The sequence below is a fragment of the Camelina sativa genome, chromosome 15 (assembly GCF_000633955.1).
Source record: "Camelina sativa cultivar DH55 chromosome 15, Cs, whole genome shotgun sequence".
Taxonomy (NCBI): Eukaryota; Viridiplantae; Streptophyta; class Magnoliopsida; order Brassicales; family Brassicaceae; genus Camelina; species Camelina sativa.
Genome location: NC_025699.1, coordinates 9,133,978 through 9,155,013, shown reverse-complemented (window position 1 = coordinate 9,155,013; position 21,036 = coordinate 9,133,978). Strand labels below are relative to the sequence as shown.

Here is a 21,036-nt window from a genome sequence, read left to right as displayed (position 1 = left end):
TTATCTTTTAAATGTACTATGCTTATTTACGATACACTACAAAACAAGAAAGATTACTATTCATTTTATTTAATTTGCTTTGTACTTTTACATCTATGTAATTATGTAATGAAAAAAAAAATTAAACAAATAATGATTTTATATCATTATTAATTACTTTCTTTTACATCTTACACTAATCAGTATGAAATATTTTTTGTTAGCTGTAATGAAAATATTTGATTCAAAAGCAAGTAATTGTAGTATATTCTAATGGAAAATATAACTGATGTATCATTTAATTTCTTAGGATTAAGGGTCATAATATGTACATTTTTTTTTTAAATCATAGTAAATATAACTTTTGAAATTAAATAAAGCTAAAACAAAAGACCTTGAATTTGAACTTAGTAAATTGCATATTGACCTCAACTTATCATATAGTCATTAATGGAGTTTGATACTTAATGCAACAGTGTTTGGTATACTTTTTTTACACTGAAAGCGAGGAGGTCTTCTAGAAAATGTGCAGTCCATTTTTAAAAATAATTTAGGGTTTATTATTACATATGGAGGGTAAATCTAGCAATTTTGTAATAGAGAAAAAAAAAACAAAGTAAAGAAACACAAATCTCATAAAATATAAAAATAAAAAACAAAAATGAAACGACACGTCATCGATCCTCGTCAGAACCATTGATTAAAAACAAATCTACGGTCAGATTTAATAGTAATCTCTTTCGTCATTTTGCATATCTCTCTCCTCTACTCCTCCGCCTCCTTCTCTCTCCAACCTAACTATATTTATATATTTCTCTCTCAATAATTTTTATTTTCACAAAACCAAAAGAAAAAAAAATCAAAAGAGCTGAGAGCAAAAAAAAAAAAAAAGAAAGAAAAGAAAAAAAAAACCCTAAATCTAAATCTCACCTTCCTTCCTCCTCTGTTTTTTTTTCTTTTTTTTTTTAACTGTGTATCTTCCTTCTTCTTCTTCTTTTAGCTCTTTGGCTTTCAAAAAAAAAAATCCAAATCAATGGATCCATCTCTTTCCATTTCAAGTGATCCTCATCATCATCATCATCCTCCTCAGTTCACACCTTTCCCTGCTTTTCCCACCTCACACCCTTTTGCCTCCGGCTCCGGCGCCGTCCCTGCTCTTAATCATCCTCAACATCCTTTAGTATCTAATCCGTACATGAACAACAACAACAACAACAACAACCATGTCTTCCAACCGCAGCCGCAAACTCAAATTCCCCAACCGCTGATGGCTACCAATCCTAACCACCCTCCTTACTCTGAAGTAAGTTCTAAATCTTTCTTAAAGTTTCTTCCTTTAACTCAATTCACTTCTAATCTTATCTTTAAAGTCTCTACCTTTAACTCAATTCAGTTATGTTTCTTTTTCTTTTTCTCTTTATTTTTTTTGGGCTAATATATATTTTTTTTTTGAATCTCTCTGTATGTGTAGATGATTTGCGCTGCGATTGCCGCGTTAAACGAACCGGATGGTTCAAGCAAGATGGCAATTTCGAGATACATCGAGAGATGTCACTCCGGTTTACCAGCTGCTCATCCTGCTCTGTTGACTCATAGCCTCAAGACTTTGAAGAACAGTGGTGTTCTTGCTATGGTTAAGAAGTCTTACAAATTCGCTGGTTCCTCTGCTCAACCTGAGAGTGCTGCTGTTGCTGCTGCTGCTGCCGCTCAAGGTCTCGATGTTCCCAGATCTGAGATTTTTCCTCAAGTTAACAACACCGTCAATGATCCCATGTCTGCCTCTGCATCTGGCTCTGCTTCTCAGCCTCAGAAACGTGGTCGTGGTCGTCCTCCTAAACCTAAACCTGAGGCTCAAGCACAGCCACTACAAGCCATTCAACCTAATCAGGTCCAGTCTAATGGACAGCAAATCTGGCAACAGGCACCTAGACCAACTGAAGCTGTTCCGGTTGCGGTTACAGAGTCGGCAAAGAGAGGACCTGGTCGTCCAAGGAAGAACGGAGCATCTGCTCCTGCTGTTGCACCAATCGTTCAGGCGTCGGTTATGGCTGGAATCATGAAACGTAGAGGTAGACCACCGGGTCGTAGAGCTGCTGGGAGACAGAGGAAGCCCAAATCCGTCTCTGCAACTGCCTCTGTGTATCCTTATGTTGCTAATGGTGCTAGACGCAGGGGAAGGCCTAGGAGAATTGTTGACCCTAGCAGCAGCGTTACCGTTGCTCCAGTAAGTGGTCAAAATGTGGCGGCTGTTGTTGCTCCAGGGATGAAGCGTGGACGAGGACGACCACCTAAGATTGGTGGTGTTATTAGTAGGCTTATGAAGCCTATAAGAGGACGAGGGCGTCCCGTTGGTAGACCCAGAAAGGTAAATTCTCACTACATCCCAATTCTGTTTTTTTTTTTGTGATCTCTGAGGTTAGTGTACTATGTATGATTGTGTTCACTGCTCCGCCGTCAAGATAAAAGGTTGATACTTTGTGTTGCAAATTGCAATCATTGTGGAATTAAGTACCATGTCACTTTCCGCTTTTGAGCATTGTCTGTTTTCGAGTATCCCATATCTGTCTGACTTAGTATCTATCCAGTGTTTTTATTATATTCTGTGTTTTTTTTTGGGATAATTAAGACCAAGTGGTCGGTGATGTCTCGCTTTAGCTTGTAATAGTTTTATCAATTAGTGTGTGAACTAATCTGTTTTTATGGTTTCTGAGTCATAACGTAGTCGTGTTCACTGGTATGTGTATGTATATTCTTTTTTTTTTTTTAAGTAGTAACGTGTTCAATTGAGTTATGTTCAAAAGACTTTCTTGATTTAACCATTTAGTGTCTATCTTTGAATTTGTTGTATTGATTATCTAACATTATTGCCGTTTTATGAACCTAGATTGCAACATCAGTCACCACTGGGACACAAGATTCTGGAGAACTCAAGAGAAAGTTTGATGTTTTTGTAAGTGTTGTTGATAATATAATAAACATTTTGGTTATGTGCTTCATTTGATTCGTTTCTTGATTTAAAATTCCCCATTCTGCTTTCTTAATGTTTTGGTTTTGGTCTCTAAATATGATTCAGCAAGAGAAAGTAAAAGAAATCGTGAAGGTGTTGAAAGATGGAGTAACTAGTGACGATCCTGCAGTGGTGCAAGCTATAAAAGATCTGGAAGGACTAACAGTGACGGAGACGGTTGAGCCACCACAAGCCATGGAAGAAGTGCAGGCAGAGCCATTGGAGACTTCAGCACCAGAGACTGAAGCTCAAACTGAAGCTGCTGAAACGCAAGGAGGACAGGAACAGGGACAAGAAAGAGAAGGAGGAGAAGCACAGACCGAGACCGAGACCCAGACTCAGACAGAAGCAGAAGCAATGCAAGAAGCATTGTTCTGATTTCTGAAGAATAATTATAAATAATAAATCAATCTAGACATAATATAGCCTTGGTGTTTGGCGTTAGGAGGAGTGTTTTATTTATTTCTAGTTTATTTAGGTTTTGGGATCGTATCTTTAATTTATATTAAAAAAAACTATAAGGAATTTTAATTTTTTTTCGTAGGTTTTGTTGTCTGCATAAGCAAAACAAAAGACTCGTTAATGGTGTTGTTGTCGGTGTGTCTTTAACCAAAACGTTTAAGACGTGGCTGTAAATTAGCTATGTTTCTAGTGTTCCATCTTTTCTTTCTTATGCCTGTGCCTTTGGTTTTTCAATCTGTCTTCTACTTTGCTTGCGAATCTTAACATCATAAGTTGTCGTTGGTATCTTCTCATAACTGCTGGTACAAATGTATTCACCCCAAAATTTATTAGAGGTGAGGCAGTATTCGATGTGTTGACTTTGACATTGTTTAGCAAGTAAATTTAGTTCTTTTTTATATGTTTGAAACTTGTTTTTTTTTTCTTTTTGTTGAAGAAAAAAATCATAAACATTTGGCAAAGGCCATAACAACTAGGTTCGTGCTGTGCATGTCTTTTATGTTAATAGAGTATTTTTGGCATCATCAAACAGCCATTACTTGCTTAGATGGTTAAAGTTTATAACTAAAAGAAAGATATGAATTTTCACCAAAAACAAAAAAAATATGAAATGTCTCCTTTTAAAAAATCTAGAGTTTTTTTTAGAGTTATTAGTTTCTGATTTTGTTCCTTGACAATAAAATGTACATCATTATGAATACAAATTATAGTGTAAAAAAAAAAAAATTGTCTTTAGAGATTTTATCAATAATTTCTACGTTAATATGTGGCACGGAAAAATATAAAGTTTACAAAAAAGTGCAGTTGAAAAGGTACTCTTTAATTATGATAAATTTATTATTTTGATTTTGATTAATCAATTTCATAAATAATTTCAAAGTAAAATATGTGTCACGAAGTAGTGTGGATCTTCAAAAAGAAGAAAAATGTACATGCAACTGAAAAATATATTTTCAATTAGTTCATCGTTTAATTTTATTATTTTGGATATAACAAAGGCATTTAATATTATGATTATACCGTTTAAATAGATTGTTTTCCGTGATATACCGTATAATAATAAGTTTACAATGAACACCTTTAACAAGAAAAAAAGTTTACAATAATTGCTAGTTTCCAGTATACAACTTATTGTTTTGGTCTCTGTGTACATCTATTTAAACGGAGTAATAAAAAAGGACTTTTAACATTGATTAAACGGTGTTTTATTTTTTTTGTACAATGGCTTAAGCGGTGTTATCAAACTATTGTTACATTGTATCTTCAATTTACAAGGTAAACGGTAAACCTTTCAATTAGTAAAACATAATACACATTTAGCTGCTTGAATTGTTTCAGCAATCTTGAGATTATGTTTTGGTTTGCATAATCGAGTTTGTGCGGTACCTTTTAATGGCCCATTTGACTATTACAGAAGAGAGAGGGCCTAAAAATAATGAGTCAACGGCCCATTTGACCAGCGGCTAATGAGTAAAAATGATTATCCCACTCTCTCTCTTCCCTCTAAAACATTTTGGTATTCTTCGAAAGCAGATCAGTTTTTTTTTTTGTTTAGGGTTCCTCGCCGAACCATTCTCGCTACTTGCTAGATCTCTGAAGGTGTTAAAGCGCCATGGAGAATGTGAAAAGAGACAGGCAAGATATGGAAGTGAACAACACCATACCGCCGAGGAAGCCTCGTGTACTACTTGCTGCTAGTGGGAGTGTCGCTGCTATCAAATTCGGCAATCTCTGCCATTGTTTCACCGAATGGGCAGAAGTGAGAGCCGTCGTTTCCAAATCATCTCTTCATTTCCTCGATAAATTGTCCCTCCCACAAGAAGTGACTCTGTACACTGATGAAGATGAATGGTCAAGCTGGAACAAGATCGGTGATCCTGTCCTTCACATCGAGCTTAGACGTTGGGCTGATGTTTTGGTCATTGCTCCTTTGTCTGCTAACACCTTAGGCAAGGTAAAACAAAACAAAACAAAACATCTTTTAAACCACTCTACTTAGCTTCAATTGTGTGAATTGTGGAACATTCAATTGTGTGAATTGTGGAACATTCATGGAGATCTTTTTTTTTTTTGTTTTCTTACCTTTATAGATTGCTGGTGGGCTCTGTGATAATCTGTTGACTTGCATCATACGAGCTTGGGACTACAGCAAACCACTTTTTGTTGCACCAGCGATGAACACATTGATGTGGAACAACCCTTTCACTGAAAGGCATCTTTTGTCGCTTGATGATCTGGGAATCACACTCATTCCTCCTATCAAGAAGAGACTGGCCTGTGGAGACTACGGTAATGGCGCTATGGCTGAGCCCTCTCTTATCTATTCCACTGTCAGACTCTTCTGGGAATCGCAGGCTCATCAGCAAAGTAGTTAAACCATGATTTCCACATGCATTTGGTCGAAATGATCTATCTTAGATAATAGATTCTATCTGTCTGTACGCTTTTCTTGTATATCTTAAAATAGCTGTCTGGATTTATGTTTCTGGAGGAGTAGAATTGTTTGTTTTTTTCCTCGCTCTTAACTCTTTTAAGTATTGTCTTCAATTCTGCTGATTATTCACCTTTCTGAGGTTACTGAACTTTAGAATTTGCCGGCAAAAATCTGACAGAGAAACAAACAAAGCAACTTCTTTACTCTCACACAGCGTTGGTAAAAACCAATTCTCAGATCAGTAGTCTGTGTTTTCCTTCCCCCAGTGATCATGATATCAGAAGCCACGAATTGCTTGAGAACCAAAAATATGTATAGCTTTTGAAACAGCCTATTAGAGGATGCAGAGTTTAAAACTAACTATCTCCTTCCACAGCTAGAATCATGTAGTTTATTTAGTATCCGCCATGTCACAGCATCAGGAGCCTGACCGTTCTTCCTCATCTCCACCAACATCTCGTACGCTTCTGTCTTCAACCCAATTCTGCTACACTCATCAATCACAGTATTATAGCACACAACATTAGGGATTGCTCCAGAATCTGCCAGGTCATATAGGAAATGGCAAGCATCAACTACACAACCAGACCGACAAAGCCCTTTGAGAAATGCCGCATACACAAACACATCATGTCTGCCTGATGGCCATATCACATCATCCCAGAACTTCTTCGCCATATCCAACTCACTAGTCACGCACAGCCCGTCAATGATTATAGCATATGTAGTACTATCCGCAGTCACACTCGCCTTTTCCATCTGATCAAACACACGCATAGCTTCATCTCCCTTCTGCATCTTGAACAACCCACGTATAACAGCATTGTATGTAACAACACCTGGCTTAATCTTCTTCTCTGGCATAACCCGATTCAACACATCCAGAGCTTCTTCTGCTCTTCCTTGAGTGAGCAAGCCACACATAACAGTAGTTAAAGTCACAGCATCTGGTGCACAAAACTTCCCTGTCATCATATCACCTAGAACTTGCATAGCATCATCCACCCTACCCATCTTGCAAAACCCATTAATAACTGTGTTAAGTGTATACTCATCAGGCCTACAGTCTCCCTGAAGCATACTGACCATTACATTTAGAATCTCGGTCGGGTTATCCATCACGCAGAGAGCTCGTAGATAGATATTATAGATTCTAGTTCTATCTACTCCTTCTTTTCTCAACATCAGCTCTAGAACATTCCTCGCTTTACCAACGTCCAGTTCCTTGCATAGACTCTCCACTAGGAGCTTATAAGTATACTCAGACGGAACAAACCCAAATTCAGATCCCTCTTCTAGCAACTGATAAGCCCTCATACAACCACGATCCTTGCACAAACCATGAATAATAGCATTGTATGAAGTTCTTCTCGGTTTCAACCCTTTACTCTTCATTATATAAACAATCCTCGCAGCTCCATGGTTTCTCCTGTATAGACACAAGGAATCTATCATATGCCCGTAAGCAAATTCAACGTTCACGGAGTCGCATTGTGGCATGTTCTCTGCAATCTCGAAAACGTCATTGAAATAACCTTCCCTGCACATAGAATCAACGAGATTCGCAAAAGCTGCTGATTTAATTGATACATCAGTCTCCTTCTTCAAGTATACCCAGAGTTCCTTCATCAGCCTCCGTGCCGTTTCAACATCTCTCATTTTCAATAACCCATCAATAACAACACTCATTGTGAGAGAATTACGCTTTACGCCACGCACACGCATTTCGTCGAACACTTGATGAGCAGCTTTAATCTCTCGAATCTCGAAGTAACCACCGATCAAAGTAGTGTAAGTCACAACATTTGGGAGATGTCCCATGTTCCTCATATCTTTTAAGATCATACGCGCATCGAACACCCTACGAATCAAACAAAGCTGATTGATCAAACGGTTGTAATTCGTCAACGACGGCACGAACTCTCTCTTGACACCGATCAAACGGTTAATAACACCCAACGTACTATCCGGAGATCCCGAGTCTAGCAATCTCGCAACGATAACATTGCAGGTTCGTTCATCTGGGATAAAACCCGAATCGACGAAGAGGAGACACCGACGGTGAGCTTCGTCGAATCTTCCGGCGTCACAGAGAGCGTGGATCACACTGTTGAGGTTAAGCGAATCAGGACGATAACCACGAAGGCAGAGTCCGTCGAGAATACGAAGAGCTTCGTCTGGATTCTTCTGTACGGTGCAGATACTGTGTATTCGTCTTCTCCAGTAAGCTTTATCGGTTACACTGCGTCGACGATCTTCAGCTTTTGTTGGATCATCTTCTCCTCCTTCTCTGTGTGTTCGAGGTTCGACGTTATCAGTGATCATTACGGAGGCAGATGAGAAAGAGAGGGGTTTAGTAGAGAAGAAGAAGCCATTTTCTCTGGCTAGAAGTCGAAGGCGAGTGACGAAGATCATAGCTTTTTTTGCAGCGGTCTCTCTCTGTTTCGCTTAAACTGGCTTTTATATAAAATGAAAAGACTTTTATTATCATATGTTTTTTTTTTTTTTTTTATCCTTGTTAGATGGGCTTTCATTGGGCCCAAAACTTTGACGTTTGTAGACCCAATTCAATAAATGTTCGGGATAGTTGGAAAAACTAAAGATTATACTCGTATTTTTTAAAAAATTAAACTGTAGTACGAATTTCCAGTTATACAATTTATTTTCAATTTTGCTAAAAAAAATTATTAAAAATTTTCTAAAGAGATTAGTCTATGTTTTAAATTTGTTAAATGAATAACACTAAATTACAACTAAAAATTAAAAAAATCATAGACTATATATAACTGACTTGTAATATATCTACATGTGTGTGATATATTTAGCTTGGAAAATATCTCTGTTAAAGAGAAATGTAATGATTCAAGTATGATATAAACTAGCTTTGCTTCGGAACAAGTAATACAAGATTGCTGAAAGTCAGAACTGTTTTACAAATTTGATCTTATATGAATGATTTAATTAATACACAATCACTTGCAAGCCACCAATCATATATATATGTGTGAAGAACATTTTGATTAAAATTCATAATTGACAAGATCCCTGTTCACTAATATGAGACGGATGATTTAGGATATGTCATTGTAAACAATAGTTTTTCATCATCACATAAACATTAAAACAAGTAAGGAAAAGAGAAGGATCGTCTAGTTCCAAACTTAAGATTAGAAAATTTTCTAAAAAAGGAGAAAAAAACAAAAGGATTAAGGGGGGCTTGGGAAAAGACAGAAAAGGGGGATTTAAGATCCCAAAGAGAAAAAGAAAGGAAAAGGGTTTTATAGAAAAGTGGGTTTGAGAGAGACAAAGGAGATGAGGTGAAGAGTGTAAAGGAGAGAAAGCCTATATATGGGGCAGTTGAGAACAAGAATAATAGTGAAAGCCACCACACACACACACACACATATATAATATGATCTCATATTTCATAAAAACAAAAGATCAATACACAATACTACTAGTATATAATAATACTCAGTAATATAGTATTATATATATGGAGGAAAAAAGAATGAATGAGAAAAAAAAAACAAAACAAAAAACAAAAGAGGGGAAAAAAAGAATGAAAGAAAAGGAGTGATGGGGAGAGATGGGAGAATGTAACGTCGCTATAAGAGCATCATTAATCGAGAACGACTCAACGTTTCTCAAAAAAACCAAAAAAAATATTTTTTTTATAAATTATTATTATTTATTTATTTCCTCATTGCTGTTTCACTTAACAAGTGACACATGTCACACTTGTTCTGAGAATCGATTCTCAAGTGACTTGGGAAAGAAACGATTCCTTTCTTTTTTTCCTTCTCTCTCTTCCTTTTATTATTTTCTAATAAGAGTATCTGAGAGAGTTACTCCCAGTAATCATGGTCTTAGCTCCTTCGCATCTCCCCATATCATTCATATCATATCATATCATATCATATCCCCCAGAATTCCACGCCTCTCTCTCCTCTCTCACTAGCTAGTCAACCTCATCTACCTTCCTCTCCTTTTCTCTCATGATATCTTCCTTCTAATTATAGCCACTAAATCATATGGTACATATGATGCTAAGATTGTATCTCCAAAAATTGCTTAGTGAAATTTGATATAGATGATCAATGAATTTATTGACTTGGTTAATTAATAGTGGGTTGTTAATTAATAGAGGGATAAACTCAACTTAATATATGTGGTTGGGAGGGAAGTTAATATATTTGTATGTCAGTATTATGTATAGTGGTTAAGTACTTTCATCACCCGCAGTGTAACCACGGTTTGAATAGTATTTTAGTGGTACACATTGTTCATGCATGGAAGCTTTGTCTTTGCAAGTAAAGATATATATGGGCTTAATGTCTATGAATCTATTACATGTCACATTAATCGTATTGTGTATAAAACCAAAATAAATAAATAAAACAATCGTCGTCAAATAAACAAAACCATATAGATTATATACTTCCTACAAATGTAGTATATGGTATGATGCTATATATACACGTTTACTAGAAGCAGGGATTATATGATGCTATATATATCTTTTACATTAAACTATATCTGTGTGCATGATTTGGCATCCGGGTATATATATATATTTTTTTAAAAAAATAGAACAAATACAAAAACAAAGAAATGTATAATATTCATATATATGGAGAATGTTAATATTTTGTAAAAAATAAAAAAGGAATGTGTTAGACTGCCTATCTCTTTCTATATATATGGTTACAAAACCCCATTTCCATGCTCTCATTCACATATACACAAAGATATCTCAACTTTATCACTCGACTTCAAAGCCAAAATAGCCAATACCTCTTTCCACCATTTGTCTATTTCCTCCTTCAACCATATATCATTTACATCTCCTTGACTTCAGAACAAAAAAACCTAATATATAATTGTACTGCTCTTTCTTTCTCTCTCTCTCTCTCCCTTCAAGTGAAAAAAATATATCAAAATGTGGACGATGGGTTACAACGAAGGAGGTGCAGATTCCTTCAACGGAGGAAGAAAGCTTCGACCACTCATCCCACGCCTCTCTTCTTGTCCCACCGCCTCCCCAAACACCAACTCTGACCACCGCTTTAATATGGGTCAGATCATCCTCTCTCTCTCTCTCTCTCATACGTTCCCTCTGTCTTTCTTTTGTTTGTAATGCTCACTTTATTTATTGCTATCATTTTCACAGCAGTGATGACGATGACGGCGGAGCAGAACAAGAGGGAGCTGATGATGCTAAACTCAGAACCTCAACATCCGCCGGTAATGGTGAGCTCACGGTGGAATCCAACGCCGGATCAGTTAAGGGTTCTTGAGGAGTTGTACGGACAAGGAACAAGAACTCCTTCTGCCGACCACATCCAACAAATCACCGCACAGCTACGACGGTACGGGAAGATAGAAGGCAAAAACGTTTTCTACTGGTTCCAAAACCACAAAGCTCGCGAACGCCAGAAACGGCGACGACAGATGGAAACTGGCCATGAAGATTCGGTCCTTAACACAACGAGTCTTGTCTCAAACCACGGATTCGACAAGAAGGACCCGCCAGGTGAGATACCATATATAGAAACAACTAGAGACTTTTTGTATTAAATTTTTTATTTTGGGTTGATTAGACATTTAGCTTCGATATTGACATATTGAAATTTAATTTTTATTTGATTTTGCAGGTTACAAAGTTGAACAAGCCAAGAACTGGATATGTTCGGTCGGATGCGACACACAACTAGAGGTACATATCGATACATGTTTTTTTTGGTTACAAACTTAACAGTACTTGGTGGTCTCCTGTTGGGCGCATGAAAGGGAACGTAATTAAGGATAGTGAATAATTAGCATATGATTACAAATAGAATCTCTTAAAGAATAAGTGAATTCTTCTTTTGGAAGTTTGGGTAAGTTTGAAAGAAAAACAACAAATTAAGGCAGAGAAGATGAGAGGCGGTGGAAAAGACCAAAAAGTTTAGTTTATCGGGAAATGCAAATAAGAGTTAAGTAAAATATATATTCTCAGCATATAGTATAATTGTAGGAGTATTAAAACTAGTTATTTCGTTTATTAAAAAAAGAAGAAGTAATTAATGGATTGATCCAAAAAGCTGCAGAGACTTTCCTTTCTGTCGGGACAGCTGCTACGTACGATCGATCCTTTAGATATATGTCTTCTTGTTTTTCCTCAAAACCTCTAAATATTAATGTGCTTTTACACTCCAACTCATGTCATGCTTGAATAGACTGTTTTGACCTTGGTCTTTAACGGTCTCATTCCCCTTCACCCTTGTCCATATCTGGAATTTGTTTTGACTGATTAATTTTGGGTCTGTGTGTGTAATGGGGATTTTTAGGCATAAAGTTTGTCGGTTAGCCTAAATATTTTGACTTATTTGTTACCAATTTTTACATTTTCCAACGATAAACAAATTGACTAATATGAATAATGTTCTTTTTTTGTTGGGTATATAATTAGAAACCTACACATGATGATCATCAGGAGGAGCCAGCGAACATACGGGTAGAGCGCAATGGTCGTTGTGGAGGTGACGAGAGACGAAGCTTTTTAGGGAGGAACGTCACGTGGCAGATGATGCAGTTGCCACCTGGACTCTACCCTTCTTCACATCATCATCAGCGGAACCTCATTCTCAATTCAACAAATGTTTCCTCCAACATGATCTCCACTAGCAATGTGAATACTGTTTCTGCTAAAGATTCGGTCACGTTTTCACCTGTGCTTCTAAGCACGAGAGAAGCAACGAACGCAGAGACTTGTCGACGAAATTATGATGACAATAAAGGTCAAGAACGTCATGAAGAATGCTCCAACGGTGACTCGGATCATCAAGAACAGACACTTGAGCTGTTTCCATTGAGAAAAGAAGGGTTTTGTAGCGATGCTGAGAAAGAGAAGGAGATCAGTGGCATTCACTGTTTCTATGAGTTTCTGCCGTTGAAGAACTAAACCCTAATTGATGTCTTTCAAGAGCAAGACCTTTATTTTTGTTATTAGATGATTAGTTTAATTAATCAACCAAGTTGGAGAGAGAGAAAAGGGGTTACTTATTTAGGGTTTTTGTCTGGGAGTGAGCGCAGGCGTGTCTTTATGGTGTTGATGTTAACATTTCATAAGGGTTTGCCTTAAAATGCACTTTGGACCACTTTCTTTAAATATTAAAAATGAACCAAACAAATTTAAGAAAATAATCGAATGACATGTGATTTTCTCATTAGTTTTTCTTTTGTGTGGATGTGATGAATTAGGGTTTGGATCATGAAACTTGCTTGATTTGGTTGGTGAATGAAGCTGTTTTGGTGCATAGGTGATGGGATCAAGTGTTACGAAAACGGGAACTCGTTACTCTACATATTTTTTCTTTTACCCGTTAAATCTTTATATCTACACACTCATGATCTATATGTAATACTATATGTATTTGCATATATAATGCATATGTCAATGTAGGCATCTGTTCCTATGAGTTATAAATGCGCGAGAGACAAAAAGAATTGGGTTGATGTTGAAGTGACTAAGAGAGTGGGGAAAATTAAATTGGTTAATTTGGAACTTGTTTTGTTTTCTCTTCGCTTGCATGCTAACAAAATGCCTTTACATATGCTATTTATGTATACATTAACTTCCTCCTATTCAACGTCCCTCAACCAACAATTTTACTTTGTATTTGCATATAACATTTTTAATTTCATCACATATTTCTTTTCGGGTTCATACCCTACTAAACTACACAAAAATATTTCACTTAAATCCGAGTATTTTGTTTATTTTTTCTATATACACAAATTTTTTGATTAGAAATACGAATATTTTTTTTAAATAACTTTAGATTAAGAGTACAATACTAACTACTCTAATTTGAAATAATATTCCGATAAACTAAACCATTTTCTCTATGAGTTTGTACTTAGCAGACACTTCGATGCTTAGGTGGGTGTCTTCTACGCAATTGAAAGTTTTTTTTCTTTTATTTAAAAGCTACTGTTTTGACACAAAATATTTGTAATTAGTTCACAATATATATTATTAACGAATGGAGGGAGGTATATAAATTAAATAGCCTACCCAATATAATTTTCAAATGGGGGGAAAAGACAAAAAAAAATATGAGAGTTGGGAAGTGGGAACGTGAGAAAAGGAAAGAAGAGCGACTTTTAGAGGAGAGAAGAGACAAGACTTAAAAGAAAAACAAATTAACTGAATAGCTTATTCATAGAAGAAGCCCCGACACTTTCCTTTCTCTTCCCAAAGATTCATTCATTCTTTTATGTCTCTTTGTACGATTCAATGAGACCTTTTTCTTTATTAATAGTTTTAGATGCAAGATCCATAGTAAAAAAAAAAATGTTTGCATTGCTTATTTTGATGCATTATCATTCCCTCCGTCTCACTTTGTATTTGGCTTTATTTCTTTTTCATGATGATTGAGTGTTTGTGATTCTTGCGAGCATGAAAGTAAGCAAAAACAAAAAACATGACTTTAATTATACGAAAAAGTAAAAAAGCAAGAAGAGAAACATATGAATGGGTACGTACGTATATAGTCAACAGATTACCACACGTACTATCCTATTAATTATATGTTGTTGTTAGGAAATAAAGAAACACGAATCTTCTCGTGAATTGTAACGAAGATTAATGGTAAAGTGTAATTGTACGATGTAATCTTTTGGTTATTCCCATGGATCGTAAAAAAATCTATGTCTCCTCCTTTGATTCACTGTGACGTGTTATAATAACACTATATATGCATGTATGACCAACATGGAAAAGTTACATCCCTACATATAATTTGAATAGTAGTTATTGCACGAAGCTGAAGGTGATAGGCTTTCTAAGAGTATATATATATAGTTTATAGTTTTATACTAGCTAGCTAATAGATACAATGCTTGACATTATTTCATGCATGGATGGTTTTAGCCGTGGGTAATTCGTATTTGTCTTTAGCTACAGAAACCTCCAGCTGGTATATATAGCTGAAGACTTAAAATGACTACAAATATCTACAAGAAAAAATAAAATCGTCGAATTAGTAGTCGTCATTGATTTGAACACTTTAAAAAACCCCAACTGTGGAAGAGACAAATTAAGAGAGAGAGAGAGAGAGAGAGAGAGAGAGAGAGAGAAAGAGAATTGACAAGACTGAAGGAGGGGTGTGTCTGTGAGGGACAAAATGGTGGCAGGCATGAGGTGGACCATTGGTTTGGCTTGGCTGTGTGACTCACCCACCCGGCTCCTCTCTCTATTCTCTGCATTTTCCCTATTTTGGTTAAGCGTTCCATGTGATTCTTCTTTCATTCGCATCTATCTCTCCCTTAAGAACAAGAACCAAGTTATATCAAAAACCAAATGATTAAAGCCTATTTTAAAGCTTTTCCATTATAAATTGTCAGTGATCTCTCTTATCATGAGGTCATCATAATAACACCATTACATATATGTCACGTGTGTACGTATATACATATATTTATTTATATACTACACATGTCGACAAAAAAAATATAATACGCATACACATTTAACACTATATTTACAGTGTTCTGACAATGTAAGACTGAGGGACGTAGGTATAAATTAATAGATTTGTGGTTTCTTTCTAAAACGAATATGATGTCAAAAATAAAACAAAAAACGAATGTTTAACAATATCTTTAAAAAATAACATCGAACATTAAAACCAAAAATAAAGAAAGAAAGAAAACACCAAACAGCTAACATGTTTTTTTGAGTTACTTGACCATTGGGGTAAAATTAATGGATTTTGCAAATAAATTGACTGTATGAGATTGAAATTGACACTGTTGATTACAGAAATAGAACAGTGTAGGTGTCTATAGCAGAGGTAGGGTTGGGTCAAAACCTAAATAGGAGGGGAGTCTGACGAATCTAGTCTTGAATGTGTGTGATTTCAAGGCTTTTCTCTTTTACCTCCACACACTACGTTGCTGTGTCCCCCTATGGCTATGGGTAACCCTATGGAATGTTTTTTTTTTCAATTAGAAAATTTAAATATTTTATGTTATTCCCAGGCCTCTCCTACTAATTTCTCTACCAGGAAAAAAAATAAAAAAAATTCAGCAATGGTTAGTTCAATAAAAGTGCCTAATATATTCGATGAGATCTAAATTGCTTTTTAACAACTTACGGTTTCAAACATTCAATACAATTTAAATACTTGGGGGCCTAGAACACAGCTAAAGGGATCTAATTAAAAAAATAGTGAGATAATTTGGCTAAAACGCTGAATCAAATTTAATGCCAATAAAGGAGATGTATATGCCTAGTTCGGTGTAAGTTGATCCTAACCGTAGCCAAATTTCCAATTGAAACTCAAGTCAAAGCGTATGACACAAATGCATTTCGAGAATTCTTCAAATCAAAGAGTACATTTTAATAGAGAAGTCCTTAAACCGGACCAAACATAATTCGGCTTACATATCAATTATCACATAACAAGAAACAAAATATAACACCACTCAAGATCGCATAACACTGACTGCATCATGCTTATCATCACCTAGCGGAAATGACATGTTTATTGAAGAAAGAAAGAAAACAGAGGATATAATTTTTTGATTGATTAATTCTTGTTGGCGATGAAGAGTCCCCATTTCTGTTCATCCGATGCACACCTCTCCAGCTTTGCCTTCCATCCTCCAACAATGTCATCGTAATCCTCCTGCGTTTTTGTGAGATGCATCAAAATTTGTATAAGAGAGACGGCTTAAGATATTGTGACATCATAAAAGTTTTCATTTTCAGATACTGAAAGAAGAAAGATACTTACTTTGGAGAAGTCGGAGATGAATTCTTCCTTTTCTTTCTCCACACTCTCTAGTTCACGTCTCAGGACTTGCGTAAACTGTAGATACATAACACCAAAAGAAACATACTCTGTTATAGCTACAGTCCTTGGGTTTTAAACAAGGTATGTATGTATGTTAGTTTCATTCACCTGATCAGTCCGGTCCTCTGCGATCACGTCTTTGAAGCCAGCATCTTTTAGCATCTACATTGAAGATTTAATGTCAAAAGGCATATAGACAAAGGGCCTTGAGGACAGCAAAAACATATATCATTGAGACACAAGACAAACCTGCCCATAAGCTTGAACGTCATGGAGATCATATCCTCTCTGTTTGATGTACTCAGAAAACTCAACAGATGGAGTTTTTGGGCTTCTACAGTAGTCACTGATGAGAACTTTACCTCCCGGCTTAAGCCACTTGAAGAAAGTCCTGAACAAAGCTGGTTTGTCCTGAAATAAGAGAGAGAATGAGTAAGAATTTGTAATGACATAACTTCGAACAGAGAACAATGAGCAAAAGTTGAGTACTTGGATGTGCAGAATGGTGTCTCGGCTGTAAATGACATCAAACGAATTATCTGGGTAGTGTTTTGTGGTGCAATCCGCTACCTCAAACTCAACTGAGCAGTTGAGTCCAATAGCACGCTCCAATGCGAAAGATATCATGTTGACAGACAGGTCGATACCAACAACATGGACATCAAACTTCTCAGCCATATAGAAGTCACCTCCACCAATGCCACACCCAACATCTAGCACTTTCTGTCCTGGTTTCAAATTCATTTTCTCTACAAATTCTTTGGTTGTCTCTGATCCACGAAACATGACACAAACACACTTAATATTTAATACACAGAACATCACGAACACACAACACAAGCAAAAACGAATTGGGATTTTACCAAGTCCGCCAGTGCTCACAAACCCTTGACCAAAGACACGCTCATAACGTAGGATTCCACTGGACTTGTACTGAACATTGTCCAAGAAACGCTGGAAGCCTCTGTCATTTTCTGAGCTGACTTTTTGCCAAATCCAACAAATCTGCATCCCACAAAACAAAGAATGTTATTCATGATTCAGATCTTAACGATAATAATAGGAAACTAGACAATCTCGATCAAAAGAGATTTGTTTGCCTGATTCTGATTCTTCTTGTTCTTCACATACGCTCCAATGCACTTGCATCCAATCATAGAGAGCTCAAATGAATTCCCAGCAGCATCGCGTGTCTGACATTCTTGAAAGATCTGCATATATTCACCATCAGTTTTAGTCAGTAAAATACAAATGCAACATAACTACTACGTGAATGTACTTAACGTTTTCCAATAATCTGCTTGAACAGATTTAGGGACAAAATACTACATATATGGTGAGGTGTGACCACTACATTACTTCAAAGTCCGATTAACCAAAACTAACAAACACCCAAAGCATAAGATAACATTTATGTCTCAGCCAATAAGAGGACATTCAAGTGGTTATGTATCCTTTACTATTCACCTCAACCCACTGAGACTTCCATAAATCTCAACATATTCTCAAGCATAGCCATTCTAATTTCTAACCACTAAACAATTGAAATTGCAGTTCCGGAAATGTAACTATCAACTAGATAAAAGAGAAGTAGGAACCTTGGAATAGAAACGGGGTTCACGGTAGTGAGTCGGGTTGGATTTGCGCTTACTGTCCCCAGATTGGTGGAAGCAAGATTCACGAAAGAAGATGTATCCACCAACCTTGATCCAACCAAGCATCCTTTCAGCCAAAAGCTCCACCTGAATCCAAACCAAACAGTTGCTTAAAAACTCAATTCCATTCCTCATCTTTTTATCTTGAATAAAAAAAAATAAGAGATCATCTTAATACCTCTTTGTCAGAAAGATACATGAGAAGCCAGTTGGAGAAAATCAAGTCAAGGGATCCATCAGTAATCTTAAGGTCAGGGGATGTAACATCAGCACACATAAACTTGACGTTCTTGTAATGTCCATTGACAGTCTCATTCTACAAGAAAGAAAGAAAGAAATGTAGCATACATACAAGATTACAAACAAAGTGTCATGAAAGCAAAGAAACATTAAAACTAAGAAAGGTGAATTGATCAAAAAAGAAAACCTTCTCAATGACGCTATCAATGAAGTCAAGAGCAATGAGTTCACCAGCCTTTTGAGCCAATTCACCAGTGAACCTACCAATACCAGCTCCAAGTTCCAAGACAGATTTGCCTTCATATGAAGGGAGTAAAGAGAGAACCTCAGGACGTTCTTCCTTGTCGAGATCAGAAGCACGAGAGTCAAGCATCATAGCTTCAACAGTCAGATCAGCCGAATGCTCAATCCAGTAATTCTTCTGGATATCACGCTCTTCCTCTACGCTCACTCGAAATCACATCAAATCAAAATCCAAAATCAATTTCTCACATTCGCTTCTATTTTCCCTAAGATCTCCAAATTTCGATTAATTTTAAGCAAAATCAAACGATTACGATGAATAGGATCAGTGATCATACCGTACGTTGCAGCCATTTCGAAAATTTTGGGTTATAAAAAAAAGATATGTTTCGGAGAGAGTTTTCTTAATGGCCTTCGACGGCGAGTCTGGATCTAGAGAAGCTTCGAGATCTACGGTTGACGGATCGTCCTCTCTGCTGCATCAATTCTCTCACAAACGTCTGAGACGAAGGAAAAAAAAATGTAAAATTCAGATCTGAGCGAAAGAGTGTGAGAGAGTCTGAGTGTGTGGCTCTCATCAGGTGCGCGCCCTTTTTTATAGGGGGAGGGGGAACGATGCGGCGTCACCTTCGGAGCTCTCGTAGACTTACTTTTTTACTTACCTGACTGTAAAACTTTTTTACTAAACCGTCGAGTTATTTAAACCGGTTATTATAATAAGCGTATAATTTATTTAGTCATTCTGTCAATTCCTTAAGTTGTGGTTAGCCCTGAGATGGAACCGGATATCCGACCAAATTGAAGGTCTCCGCATCCGTATCCGTATCTGGCGGATTCGTAATTCTATTCTCCGGCTCCGATTCCGAAATACCGGATATCCGGTTGTCCGGATATCCATAAAATTTTAGGATATCCACGGATATCCAGATCCGGTATATCATGAATAACACCTGTTTGAGTATTATAAATATCACCTGTTTTAAAAAATGAAACGATTCTAGGGATACATTAAATTTATGTTTGATACACCAAATTACCAACAGTCAGCAAAAAGATAGCAAAAAAGTACAAAAGATTCAAGTGATGTATCTTGATGTCCCCATTCATCTTCGTGTTCTTCCATGAAATCTGAAAAAGAAAGAAAAATATGTGTTAGACATGAAATTCATACTAATTTCTAGAAAGACTATTTTGATTTCAAAATATAAAGACTCTAAGATCAATTACCTCATCCTCACACACCATTCAAGCCTTGGTCATGGCTGTAAATTTAAAGTCTTCACTTCTATAGAAATAATAACAATCATTAGCACTTGAAAAGCTATAAAAATTCATAAAACTAGAAGATATATAACAGAAAAAACATTACCAGATTCAATAAACTCAAGCTCAGCAACCATTTCTTCTACTTTTAAATCTTCATCATTGTCACGGTACCAATCTTGGGTACAAATAAGAGCTTCCACAACTCTTGGTGTGAGTGAACTACGAAAACGATCTAGTACTCGACTACCTGCACTAAATGCAGATTCTGATGCAACAGTTGACACAGGTGTAGCCAACATATCCCTTGCCATCAGTTAGCCCTGAGACCTATTATCCGGGATCCAGTCTCCGATCCGGGATCCGCCCATATCTGCTCCGGAAAACCGGATATCCGGTACAGGCGGATCCGGATTCGGATAGTTGATTTACAAATCCGGGCGGATCCGGAGTCGGAGCCGGATAGTGATAATAACTAGAACCGGATATCCGGATATCCGGGTATATATATATATATATTATACATATTTTAATTGGGCTTTGTTTGTTTTAATTGGACATATTTTAATTAGGCAAACATATTTTAAAGTCCAGCAATTTATTAGAGCCCATAAGCCCAACAATTTTCACTTCATCGTGAATGGCAAAGAAACACAATTATCCCGACATTGTTATTAGGTTACGCCGCTTTCTCAAAGAAGAAAAACAAGGTCCGCCATTGTTATTGTCTGGTTGCTTGTGGTTGCGATTGTGAGAAAGAGAATAAAGAGGGATCGAAACTCAAGGCTTGATTCTTCTACTACATATCCTTCTTTGGAGCTTCTTTGAAAGGTAAACAAACTCTCACACCATTCAAATCAAGTATCTTCCTGAATAGTAATGAATGTGTAATATGATTTTTTTTTT

General features: G+C 36.5%; 5 protein-coding genes across 6 annotated transcripts; 3 read left to right on the top strand and 2 right to left on the bottom strand.

Moving 5' to 3' along the window:
• Positions 908 to 3,659, top strand: LOC104746162 (RNA exonuclease 1 homolog). Its single transcript, XM_010467576.1, has 4 exons — positions 908 to 1,282; positions 1,451 to 2,344; positions 2,864 to 2,929; positions 3,053 to 3,659. Exons 1-4 carry the CDS (start codon positions 1,013 to 1,015, stop codon positions 3,362 to 3,364), a joined length of 1,542 nt encoding a protein of 513 aa, XP_010465878.1. The 5' UTR covers positions 908 to 1,012; the 3' UTR covers positions 3,365 to 3,659.
• Positions 4,844 to 6,004, top strand: LOC104746161 (phosphopantothenoylcysteine decarboxylase-like). Its single transcript, XM_010467575.2, has 2 exons — positions 4,844 to 5,402; positions 5,539 to 6,004. Exons 1-2 carry the CDS (start codon positions 5,061 to 5,063, stop codon positions 5,821 to 5,823), a joined length of 627 nt encoding a protein of 208 aa, XP_010465877.1. The 5' UTR covers positions 4,844 to 5,060; the 3' UTR covers positions 5,824 to 6,004.
• LOC104746160 (pentatricopeptide repeat-containing protein At3g18020-like) lies at positions 6,093 to 8,313 on the bottom strand. Its single transcript, XM_010467574.2, has one exon. It carries the CDS (start codon positions 8,295 to 8,297, stop codon positions 6,243 to 6,245), a length of 2,055 nt encoding a protein of 684 aa, XP_010465876.1. The 5' UTR covers positions 8,298 to 8,313; the 3' UTR covers positions 6,093 to 6,242.
• On the top strand, positions 10,644 to 13,048 carry LOC104746159 (WUSCHEL-related homeobox 1-like). Of its 2 annotated transcripts, none has more exons than XM_010467572.2 (4): positions 10,644 to 10,960; positions 11,059 to 11,418; positions 11,540 to 11,601; positions 12,337 to 13,048. In XM_010467572.2, the coding sequence occupies exons 1-4, from the start codon at positions 10,825 to 10,827 to the stop codon at positions 12,826 to 12,828; spliced, it is 1,050 nt and encodes a 349-aa protein (XP_010465874.1). In that variant the 5' UTR covers positions 10,644 to 10,824; the 3' UTR covers positions 12,829 to 13,048. The 2 variants fall into 2 exon arrangements, with proteins under 2 accessions (XP_010465874.1, XP_010465873.1); XM_010467571.2 differs by having other exon boundaries at positions 11,056 to 11,418.
• On the bottom strand, positions 16,248 to 19,449 carry LOC104746158 (phosphoethanolamine N-methyltransferase 1-like). The gene is made up of 11 exons (XM_010467570.2): positions 19,206 to 19,449; positions 18,812 to 19,065; positions 18,563 to 18,700; positions 18,328 to 18,471; positions 17,830 to 17,940; positions 17,593 to 17,734; positions 17,219 to 17,499; positions 16,979 to 17,140; positions 16,838 to 16,891; positions 16,670 to 16,744; positions 16,248 to 16,561 (listed from the first exon to the last, which is right to left on the bottom strand). Exons 1-11 carry the CDS (start codon positions 19,219 to 19,221, stop codon positions 16,463 to 16,465), a joined length of 1,476 nt encoding a protein of 491 aa, XP_010465872.1. The 5' UTR covers positions 19,222 to 19,449; the 3' UTR covers positions 16,248 to 16,462.